The sequence below is a fragment of the Alligator mississippiensis genome, chromosome 1 (genome assembly GCF_030867095.1).
Source record: "Alligator mississippiensis isolate rAllMis1 chromosome 1, rAllMis1, whole genome shotgun sequence".
In the NCBI taxonomy this organism is placed as follows: domain Eukaryota; kingdom Metazoa; phylum Chordata; order Crocodylia; family Alligatoridae; genus Alligator; species Alligator mississippiensis.
In genome coordinates, this window is record NC_081824.1 from 3,463,716 (window position 1) to 3,475,163 (window position 11,448).

General features: G+C 61.1%; 1 protein-coding gene across 1 annotated transcript; it reads left to right on the plus strand.

The window, feature by feature from the left end:
- The first annotated feature begins 116 nt into the window (after positions 1-116).
- Positions 117-11,248, plus strand: CLU (clusterin). Its single transcript, XM_006274651.4, has 9 exons — positions 117-220; positions 3,696-3,812; positions 4,572-4,720; positions 5,195-5,365; positions 5,714-6,170; positions 7,094-7,207; positions 8,028-8,260; positions 10,071-10,252; positions 11,049-11,248. The coding sequence occupies exons 2-9, from the start codon at positions 3,728-3,730 to the stop codon at positions 11,053-11,055; spliced, it is 1,398 nt and encodes a 465-aa protein (XP_006274713.1). The 5' UTR covers positions 117-220; positions 3,696-3,727; the 3' UTR covers positions 11,056-11,248.
- Positions 11,249-11,448: the final 200 nt, after the last annotated feature.

Here is an 11,448-nt window from a genome sequence, read left to right on the forward strand (position 1 = left end):
AGAGGCTGCGGGGGGTGCGGGCAGGGCACGGGGGGCAGGACCGGGGCGGGGGGGGGTCCCGCCTGCCCCATCCATGGGCCACGGGCGCCCACTCGCGGCCGTGGGCCGGAGCAGCCGCTTCCAGAAAGCTCCGGCTCGGGGCGGGGACGCGCGGCCGCATAAATAGCGCCGGGGCCGGCAGCGCAGCTCGGCCGGAGCCCGGAGCAGCGGGCGCAGCCGGGTGAGCGGGGCGAGACCGGGACCGGGACCGCAGCCGGGGTGCATGGGCTGGGAGCGGGGTGCAGCGTGCGTGGAGCAGGCAGAGCCCTTGAAGAGCCCCGGGGCTGGGGCATGCTGCGGGGCAGTGCCGGGGTCGGGCCGCGCAGGGTGCCCGGTCCCCGCGGGGCGTGGAGGAGGCAGCGCTCCCTGCCCGGGCAGTGCCGCCCCGCGCTGGAGGTGGGCGTGCATGGGCAGGGGTGCCGCAGGGACTCCCCCCTGGCCCGAGGGGCACGGGGACACGGGCCCTGGGAGGGGGGGACTCCTGGACCCCCAGATCTGGGTGCTCCCAAGGGAGGTACCTGGATGCCCAGCCAGGTTTTGAGCCGCTGCCAGCTGCGTGTCCCGTGCTGCTCCCCTCCCCACCAGCAAATGCCACCCTCCCAATGCCCCTCCAAGCCCAGTTGCCCTTGGGGTGGGTTCTTTTCACCTCCTTTTTTAAGCGGGTGCTGGAAGAGGTGGGGGGCAATGCCAAGGACGTGCCCGTAAGCCTCAGGGCAGGCGGGTGGGTGTGGACAGGGACGTGCATGACCAGATTGGGGAGGCAGAAAGCAAACCGCAAGACGCCATGGCCCCCCTTGCGTAATGGCGTGGGCTGGTGTTTGTTTGGGGGGGGGTTTTGGGGAAGTGCGGGATTCCCGCAATGCACTTGTGCACAGTTTGGGGGTACTTTCCCACATTGCACTTGGCCACCCCCACTGGCTGGGGCAGGAGAGCTCCAGGCCTGGGGCAGTGAGACAAGCCTGGGGTCACCCGTGGTGTGGGGGGTGGACTCGGGGGGGGGGGGGGCGTGCAGAATCGGGGCCACATCCCTTCCTTTCCTGCAGCCCCCAGGCTGCTGTGCCCGAGCCCTGTGGGGGGCAAGGGTGAGGCCTGTGCCCCATTGTGCCCCTGATAATGCTCTTGTCCCCTGTCCTGTCACTGGCACCCCCTGTCCCATCCCCCCTATGCGCCATGCAATGCCCTGCAGTCTCCCGCAGCGCTGATCGATGCTCTCGTGGGATGCAGTGGCTCGGTCAAGGTCGCTCCGGCTCTTCTGGTGCTGGCCCAGGGCCAGGCTGGGCGTGGGAGCGGATGAGAAGAAAGTACAAGGAGCTGCCCAAGGCAGTGCAGCCCAGTGGTACATCACCCAGCTGCACTCTCTAGTCTTGCTCTGGCCCAGCCTCTGTGCTGGGCCTCCGGCCTGGGGGGAAGAGGTGTGGGGGCATGATCCACACCTGCCCAGGAGACCTGCTGCCTCATTAATGCAATTATCCTGCTTTTGGGTTGATGCCAGAGGAAGGCGTTTCCCCTGGGGCAGGCTGGGAGTTGTGCTGGCCCCCAGCTCTCCTGCTGCCTCCGTCCCGTGCCCTGGGGAAATCCAGAGGGGCCGGGTTTGGGGGGGTTTCTGCCCATGCCTTCTGCCTGTTGCAACCCTGCAGGGGTTGATGCCCTCCTGGGTTGAACTCCTTGTGTTGCTGAGGTGCAAGTCCCATCCCTCCCCGGCGGCTCCAGCTGTGACCGGGCAGCTGCAGGGCAGGTGGGCAGCCCGGGCATGCCTGTGCCATGCAGAACCACGTGCCCTGGGTTTTGCCATCTGCTTTCCCAGCCCTTGGCTGCAGTCGTGCCAGGAGCGTTGGTGCCCCGGGGGTCTGGCAAGTCGAGCTGCAGGTGTGGGGGGAGGTTGTGAGGGGCCACGTAGGCCTGTTGTCCAGATTTGCTCCCTCCCTGCCACTCCTGAGCCCCCGCATCCCCAGAGGCTCTGTGCCATCTGGCAATAAGTATGGGAAGCTTTGCACAAAGGTGTTAACCAGGCCCTACCTCCTCCGTAGGATCCTAAATCATCGCATTTAATGTCTTTGCAGCTGATTTTTCTGTTTCACCTCCCTCAACTTTATGGGGACCTTGGTGGCTCCGGGGCCAGCTGGAGCTCTCCTAGGGGCTCAGCGGGGGCCAAAGCTCCCAGCTCCAGCCCCTCCTTCCTGACCCCCAGCCAGGAAGGTTTCTCTGCCGTGATGCCTGCGTCCACCTTAGCTGCTCTGGTCCCCTGACCAAGACCTGTTTGCACCCCTTTGCCCCAGTGCTTTGTTCTCAATGCCTGGTGGGATTTATCTGTGAAGCAGCAGGAGGGAAGACTGAGGCAGCTTGCCCTGAGCCCTTCTCCCCCCTCCACCAAGAGCTGAGCTGTTTAGGGGTGCATGGGGGGGGAGCTCCCCCTTTCCCTGAAGCCTGTGGGATTTGGGAGAAGGGGGGTGGCCACATGCTGCCTCTTACGCAAGCCCCTCTGATTACCAGACTGGAGTGGCTTTCCCAGAAGCCAGGTCTTGGCATGTGTCTGCTCCCTGGCTGGGTCCCAGCTCTCCGGCCCGGCTGGGGTTCGTGCCAACACCCCGGAGGGGCTGAGTCACCCATGAGTCACTGCCGGTTCCTACCCTGCGGCCAGCTGCCTGCAAGGCCACGGACATGTCCAGGCTCTGCAAGAGCGCAGTTTGCTCCAAGCTGAAACGCGGGTCTGTTGTGAGTCTTGCCAAGCGATGCATCTCCCTGGGTGCAGAGCTGTGCTAGGTCAGGCACCCAGTAAGTCTGGAGCCAGACGTGCCCCCTTCCCTGCTCTACAGCTGCATGGGTTAGAAATTGGGATGAAATGTGTCCAGCTTGCAGGCACAGCTGCCTGGGCTGGAGGACTGAGAGCAGGGCCCACGTGAGCTGAGAGAGTAGCTCCATGAGCTGCTAGCAGCAGGAGTAGGCCTTTATCCTCCTTGCCATCGGCCACCTGCTGCAGGGATATGCACCCTGCTAAGTACTGGGGCAGGTGCCCTGGTTGGAGGGTACGCTGTCTTCTTTGGAGAGGGGCTAAGTGTCTTGCCCAAGGCTACTGAGGGAGGCTGTGTCAGAGCAGCAAGTCCAGGGCTCCTGGCTTTGGAAAAGCAGTGAGGCTGGAGGGGAGCTGCAGAGGTCGCATCTGGTCCAACCATTGCCTGTGGCAGGATCAGCCCTGTGCAAACCAGCCCGGACAAATCCACTATTTGACCTCTGAGCAAAACTACCGTCACCCCTGACACGGCACCGGGCATCACTCCCACCTCTGCCTCGGGGAACACAGTGCCCAGTGTCAATAAAAGATTATCAATATATGCTCCAGAGACCCCAGGCAGAGGCCAGGGGGAAATTCCCTCCCTGACCTCAAATGCAGCATCAGTCTGAGCCAGAGCGCAGGGGCAGGACCCTATAGCCAGGACCCTGCAGGGTTGGTGCCAGCAAGAGCACTGGCACAGCCCAGTCCCATCCCCAGCCCGGGTTGCAGCACCCAGCACCCGCTGCTTTGCTGCACCCAAGGTCAGGTGGTTCTCGGCCCCTGGCTGCATTTCCTGCCCCGGCTCCTGACGTGCTGCCCCCAGGCCCAGAGCAGTGCTGGCCAGGTTGGGGCTGGGCCTGGGATAACTCTCTCCCCTGTTTTCCAGGGTCCTACCGTGTGTGGTGAGAAGCCGGGAAGATGGCATTGCTCCTACTCTCACTGCTGGGGCTCCTCCTCACCTGGGAAGGGGGCCAGGCTGTGATCCCTACCAGTGAGCTCAAACGTAAGTGGATGGGTGCCCCCAGCACCCCTGCATGACTGCGGACCCCTCCCACACACTGCCTCCCATGCTGTGGGCATTGCTGTGTGCAGCATCCGAGCCAGGCTGCCTGCCTGCATGCCCCTTGAGGTCTGCAGCGACCCCTACCCATAGGTCTGGCCAGTGGGTCCCCAGTCTGGCTTGGCAGTGGTGGGGGCTGTAGTTCAAGGGTTTAAACCCTGTCTGAGCTGGGCTGGGTGGACGCTCGCAGGCTCCAGGGCTTTGGCTGAGGCTCTCGCAGCTCAGGCTGCAAGAACCCATGGGGGCTAAACTCCCGTCTTTGAGCTGGGTTCGACTCCATGCCCAAGGCCAGGGCACTGCAGGTCTCCTCCCCACCCACGGCAATGCCCTGACCCCAAGTGCTTGCACCGTGAGCTCACAGCCCTATGGCTACGACTTGCTGCTGCATGCCCACTGCAGTGTCCACACCCAGATTGCACCCTGCAGCCTGCCCTTGTGTGCAGAGACGCTTTGGGGGTGGTTAGGGGCTGGGGCTCCTCCATCCTCTGTGTCCAGCACCAGTGTCCAGCTCCCTCCCTCCTGTAGGGCTGTAGGCCAACCCCATGGGGGGGCTCACGCCCCATGGGGACCCTGTTTTGTCCCTCTTCACCGGCAGCTTCTTGTGCTAAGAAGGTCAATGCACTCATGCATGGGCAAGACCCGGGTCAGTCGCCCTCGCATGGTGCTGCCCGCACGGCTCACACCTCCCCTGCCCCCTTGCAGAGCTGTCGGTGGCTGGGAGCAAGTACCTCGACACCGAGATTGAGAACGCCATCAACGGGGTGAAGCAGATGAAGAGCCTCATGGACAAGACCAGCAAGGATCACCAGGCCATCCTGGACACGCTGGAGGAGACCAAGCAACAGAAAGAGGTGGGAGAGGCAGGGAGCTGGGATATCACCTTCCCCTTCACCCTGAGACTTTGTGGGGTCCCCAGGTTTGGGTTGTGGGATGCAGGTCACCCTGCACCAGGTGGGAAGATGAGCGCTGGCTTCTCCTGAGAGCTGGGGCTTGTCATGAGGATGCTCTCCCTGGGTTGGGGGTGTGCAAAGGTGCAAGCTGCGGTCTGCAAAGTAGCTGAGCTTTCTCCAGTTCGATGGGGCCCATCCCAGCATTGCATAAAGCAGGTCAGGTTTTCTGGAGAGCAGGACTTGCTCCCTCTGTGCCACTGCCTCGCTCCACTCCTCTGCCTTTATGAGCTGAGGATTGTCTCAGTCCAGACCTTTGCAACTGGGAGCATCCCAGCAGCAGCGGGGATAGAGCTGGGGTCTTCCCCCATCCCCTGCGGGCAGGCGTCTCGGGGGGCTGCGTCCTGGCTCACGGTGCCCGCGTGTCTGTGTGCACAGGAGGCCATGCGGCAGGCCCGGCAGAAGGAGCAGCTGCTGTCGGAGACGCGGGACGTGTGCAACGAGACGGTGCTGGCGCTGTGGGAGGAGTGCAAGCCCTGCCTCAAGCAGACCTGCATGCGCTTCTACTCCAAGACCTGCCACAGCGGCTCGGGGCTGGTTGGACGCCAGGTGAGTCCTCGGTGAGCTGCGACCGGGTGATAGCAACTGAATGAGGAGGGGGTCCCTCGGAGCATTGCTCCAGCCCCCTGCACCCCGCAGCAAACTGGGGGGGCTCTTGCAGGCAGCTGGAGGCTCTCTGGGTTTTCAGTGTGGTGCAGGGGAGACCAGGACCCCGCCAGCACCGTGGCTTTGCAAGGGCAAGGCATGTCCCAGGGTCTTGCCCAGTGAATGGCAGGTCTTATGACTTGGTGTGGGGGGAAGGACTCCTTCCAGAGAAGTAGGATAGCCCACAAGCTCTGCAATCCCGGAGCATCTTCCCTAGCAATAGGATGCCCCGCACTGTGCTTTGCCCTGCAGCTGGAAGAGCTCCTGAACCACTCCTCGCCCTTCTCCATCTGGATGGACGGGGAGCGCGTGGACTCGCTGCTGGATGAGGACAAGCAGCAGAGCCGGTGGCTGGAGGACCTGGAGGAGCGCTACGGCCTGGTGGAGGACAGCGTGGACGACCTGTTCCAGGAGAGCACGCGGGCCTACGGGCACCTGCACCCCTTCTTCCACTCGCCCTTCGCCGGCGGCTTTCAGGAGGCGCTGCGCTCCCCCTTCCGCAGCCCGCGCCTCCCCAGCACCAGGGTCGTCCGGGACCTGCCGTCCCCCTTCTTCCGCCTGCACGACCCCACCCAGAGCTTCCAACACCTCTTCCAGCCCCTCTTCGAGATGACCCAGCGCATGTTCGAGGGGGCCCAGCGTGCCATGGAGAACGACAGGCACTGGTTCGGCAAGGGCTGGGATTCCCTGCCGGGAGGGGTCTCCACAGGTGGGTGAGGTCTCGCCAAGCCCATCAGTGCTGGTTGAGGGGGCTGCGACTTGATGCATTCAAAAGAAATCCGAATAGAAACCAGCTGTAAAGCTGCTAGGCACTTTCAAGCACTAGTGTTGTAGCTGGTCCACTCTTTGCAGCTGAACTGCCGTTTTTATGGCATAATTGTTCTGCATATGTAGTCGATCTACACTTCAGTGCTTGATGCACCAGTTAATTGCATGATTATTACTTTGCACGTGTGGCTGGTCTACATCTTATTGCATGATTTGCCAGTCAGTGGTGTACTGCATGTAACCTGTGGCAGGGGCCATCGTACCCTAGCCGTGGGGTGTTTCAATGCTCCCCTCCCCAGGGAAGACTGGTCACTGAGCCCAAAACCAGCAATGGGAACTGGTGGGACGGCATCGAGGTAGCCTCTGGGGAAGGTCCCAGGAATTTGGGGGCTGCAGGAACACACCTCACTCCCGCTGGGGTTGAGCAGAGAGCACATGGCTCAGGTCCGGCCCTGCTCTTGGTGGGGGTGCTGGTGCTTCCCCTCCTCCAGGCATTGGGAATGGTGTTGTGGGTTCGAGTCTAGTCCTGGGACGGAGCGAGCCTGTGGCTGTGGTTCCCAGCAATGACTGGAGCAGCACAGGGTGCATTGGAGGGGGCTGCTCTCCCCTGGAGTGAGCTCCACGTGCTGGCTGGGGCAGGGGTCAGTCTCCCTATCTCCACTTTTTTTTCCACCCCCCTCCCACCCCATGCATCGTCCTAGGGGCTGCAGGGCCATGCTCCCTCCTGCATGCAGCTGCCTCTCCGCACCAGGGGAAGCCGCTCCTCCTTGTGCCTCTACCAAGGGGTGCAAGGCGCTGTGCTGCCCAGGTAGCCAGCACGGGGAGGGGGGCAACGAGATCTAACACCATGTATCCCACCTGCAGAGACCTACAACACCAGCGACGCCCGCATGGTGTGCCGCGAGATCCGCCGCAACTCTGCCGGCTGCCTCAAGATGAAGGACCAGTGCGAGAAGTGCAAGGAGATCCTGGCCGTGGGTGAGCAGTGTCACCTGGAAGCTTGCTCAGGGTGCCCCCACCCTTCAACCCCTCCACTGGCATTGGCTTGGTCAGCAGGAGGCATTGCCCCCCCCTGCCCCCCCTCCATCCCAAATCCTGCATCTGTGGTTTAAGCACCTTAGGTTTCTGTGGAGCAGTGGAGTGCATCCTTGGTATGTTTGCAAAGGACACCAAGCTGCGGGGAGTAAGGTGTTCAAAACCCACGTGTACAAAGCCTTGGCTGGGATGCTGTAGTTGGGGCTGGTCCTACTTGGAGCAGGGGGTTGGACTAGACGTGACCTCTGAGGTCTCTTCAACCCCCATTTTCCTGTGATTCTGATCAGTGTCCAGTTTGGGCTTGTGTGGATGCAATGACGTGGATCCTCCCTCGGACCTCAGACGTTAGGACATGAGTGGGGGGGGCTGGGGAGTTGGGGCCTCTTGTACCAGAACCACGGGCTGCCGTGGGCTGGGCACAGGGGAATCCTTGTTGAGGATAGGGCCCTGGGGTGGTCTCCCCAGGGTGGGGGGCTGCAGCGAGTTCAAGGGGGCTTGCATGGTGAATGCAGGCTTTTGACTCGACTTCCCCGGCCTCCAAGTGCTGGTGGAGAGGGGGAGGCACAGCGGGGGCCTGGCTGCTGCTTCCACGAGATGGGCAGCCACGTGCCCCCCTCCCACGCTTTGCAAGTGCAGGGATGCAAGGGCTGAGCCTGCCACAGACCCTGGGCACACCTTCCTGCTGCCGTGGGGCAGGGCTCAGGGCAGCGTGCGGGGGCCAGGGGCTGCATCCCTGATGCTCTGCCCGACCCCGTCCCCACAGACTGCTCGGACCCGGCACATAGCCAGCTGCGGGAGCAGTTCGAGGACGCGCTGCGTATCGCCGAGCGCTTCAGCCACCGCTATGATGAGCTGATGGAGGCCTTCCAGCAGGAGATGCTCAACACCTCGCGCCTGCTGGACCAGCTCAACCGGCAGTTCGGCTGGGTGTCCCGCCTGGCCAACCTCACCCAGAACGGCAGCGGCCGCAACGACGGCTTCTTTCAGGTCACCACGGTGAGTCCCTGTGGATGTGATGCTTGGAGGATTGTGGCGATGCTGCTCTGGGGCTCGCTGTGTGTGTGATGTGGGGATGTGCTGATGCTCCACTGGGAGCTAGCATGTGGTTTTTGCACAGAGGACTGCACTGATGCCCTGCTGGGGGGTGCACGTGCATGTGCACGTGCACTTCTGTTGCAGGTCTGGCCACGGCTGGAAGGTAAGGGAGAGGACCAGGTCCATAGCCTCCCCCCAAGGCTGCTGCCCTGTTAGAGGGCACTTGTCTTAGGGAGGGAAGGGAATGTGGGACCTGGGCAGCACATCCAGAGCCTGCTGCAAGAGACTGGCATGGAGAGGAAGCCTCTTGCCCGGGGCAGGGGTGTGTGCTGTGGGCTGACCTCCTTGGAGCCTGGGAATCCAAGGGACCACAACCCCCCCTAGGCAGGCAGGCTCCTCTGGAGGGGCTCTGCACTGTAGGACCCAGGAGGATGCAGCCCCCTCCCATGGCTCAGTGCCCCTGCCCCTTCCTTCGAAGAGCCTGCAGGGTCTCTGCAGCGTCGGGGCAGGTGCTTTGCCAATGCCAGTGTGATGCTGCCCAGTGTAGAGAGGAGGTGCCGGGGGGTGAGCTCTTCCCTTGTGCTGGCTGGTGGCCTGGGCAGCCTCCGTGGTGCCAGGGTGTGGGGGTAGCTCTCCCCACTGCCCGCTATCCTTTGGTGCAATCAGTGCAATTGGGGCATGGAGCTGCACTGCCTCTGCTGTGCCCAAGCACCAGCTCCCAGGGAAGCTGGAAGGAGGGAAAGTGGGTCAGGCCTGAGCCAGGGACAACCGGACCATTGTCCTTGCCACAAAGTGCCTCTGTGTCCCGACAGCCCCGTGGGACCAGAGCCCCAGAGGGACCTTGCAGGGCCCCAGTGGCTCCGGCTGCTGTGAACATGGAGCTGGACAGGGTTATTACCTTTTTGATTGGATTTGTGGTTAGGAGTGAGATTAACTGATCCTTGAGACCCTTCCAGTCACAACTCGAAAGCTTTATTAAGATGCGCAATAGCAAAGACTTGTTAGTACTAATCAAGACCCTGCTTCTGCAGCCTTATTCTTATAGCCGGTTGATTTGCCATACTAATACTTGATCTCGGGTTGGTTTTATTTAAATGTCTTTGTTTACTGGAACTTTTGAAACTAGCACCAGACTTTAGTGGCCCTGGGAAAGGGTTCAAGGGATCACCTGAGCTAGTTTTTAGGTTGTCTGACCCCTGTCTGTTAATCATCTGGTAATCTTTAATAAAGATCTCATTAATCAATTGAAATTTATTTCTGAAATAGCAGAAGGAAAGATTTATCTCCCATTGTGGCTTGCCCTTTGGCCTCGGTCAGTTATGTACTGACGAGGCTACCTCACTCTCTTTTTTTTTTCCATCCTCAAGGCTGCCTTTGTCTATAATTAGTGGAACCTGCTAGCAAAAATACATTTATTTTAGCAACATAACTCTTAATACATTTGGTCACTTGAGTTTTATTAATGGTTTAGGATGCAATTGTAATACAGAGCATCTAGGATGCAGGCCCTTGGCTTGCTGTTCAGTCCTATTTCTGCAGCTTTGGATATGTTTGATTCAAGTTATAGTGCTGTCGGTCACCCATAGCTCGTGCTGCACAGGCATGTGCATGGGTACAGCAGGGTCGGGCTGCACCAGGGGCTGGTTGGGGGGCAGGGGCAGGGGGCTGTGAGCTGGGAGAAGTTGCTGCCAGGTCTCCATGGGGTGAGCTTGGTTTGGAGGTGCCGCAGCCCCAGCTCTGGGCTCACTGGACCCCACGCTTTCTCCCCTAGGTGCTTTCGAAGACCCCTGACCCGCGGGACCCCTCGCTGCCAGCTGACACCCAGGTGACGGTGCAGATCTTTGACTCGGAGCCGCTGGTCCTGACGGTGCCTGGTGACATCTCCTGGGACGACCCCAAGTTCATGGAGGTGGTGGCCGATGAAGCCCTGCGGCTCTACAAGCAAAACAACGTGTGAGTGCCGGGGGCGAGGGGCTGGCCTCTGCCAGAGCCCCCCGTGCAACACAGCTGGGGCTGGCTGGAGTGGGGGCACTTTGAGCTTGCGTGGCCTAGGCCACTAGCAGGGTCAGGCTCTGCATGGGGGATGTCTTTGAAAGGTTTTGGAGCTCCAGGACTTGTTTTTCCTGTTGTCAACCAATGAGCAACATCTGCGGGGCTGGTGCCAAGCATCCAACGAGGCTGAGACCCTCTGTCTTCACCAGCCTCTGGAGCTTGGGGGATACCCAGCTCCTTGGCTACGCTGGACTGTGTGGGGGAAAGCATTTCAGCTCCACCCCAGAAATAGCTGCACTTATGGAGAGGCTTGCATGTCAAGGCTCTTTTTTGGGGTTCTCCAGCCTTTCACAACCCTGCAGCAAAGGCCCCCCAGGCCCTCCTGCTTCATGCTTCAACCTACTGCCTAGGTTGCTCATCCTACCCAGTCTTGTCTCTCCCCACTAGGCCCACAGCTCTGCCCTGCTCCTCCCCATAGGTGTGTCTGATGCCGACACCAAGTCTGGGGTTGTGTGTACAGCACCAGGCACAGCAGGATCTGACAGCTTGCAGGGTGCAGCAGCATTATTGGTGCCATGTCATGCACAGGCTGCAGGGTCTCTGCACCTGAGCTGGGATTGAGACCCCCGGCTTCCTGGCTCCTAAATCTGCTCTCCTATGCTCCAATCCTCTCTGTAGAGGCAGAGGGCAGGGTTTGTGCCTTGCTGGTCCTCTCTGCTGCCCTGTATAACCCCTGCCCTGTGTCTTTCCCCCACAGGGTGTAGCGCCCTAGCGCTCCCGCCTGCACAGGACTGCGATCCCCTCTCCGACGCCGATGCCTCCAGCGCTGCCCTTCTCCATGCTGCACAGGGCTGCTTAGCCCCAACTGTCTGCACTAGTGGTTAAACACTGAACTTCTGCTCTGCTGCTGCTGGGCTGGCTTGGCCCACGCGGGAAATTAAACTAGATCCACACTGAGCAGCTTGCTGGACTTTGTTGCCTCTGTTGCTTTTTATGAGGTTGGGGTGGGGGGGTGGTCTTGCTGGATTTTGATGCCCTTGTTTGCTTTGAGCAGGTCAGTGCTGGCAATGGGAAGCCTCTGTAGGAGGGCAGGGATGCTGGAGCCAAGATAGGGGGAATAAAGTCTCTTTTGGGTCCAAAGGGCTGCCACTGCCCAC

Bases quoted from the DNA above. Each gene is read 5' to 3' on its own strand.
- CLU (XM_006274651.4), top strand. From the start codon at position 3,728: ATGGCATTGCTCCTACTCTCACTGCTGGGGCTCCTCCTCACCTGGGAA. The intron at 6,171-7,093 runs GTGGGTGAGGTC...TCCCACCTGCAG, and splicing joins GCCGGGAGGGGTCTCCACAG to AGACCTACAACACCAGCGAC. The intron at 8,261-10,070 runs GTGAGTCCCTGT...TTTCTCCCCTAG, and splicing joins GCTTCTTTCAGGTCACCACG to GTGCTTTCGAAGACCCCTGA.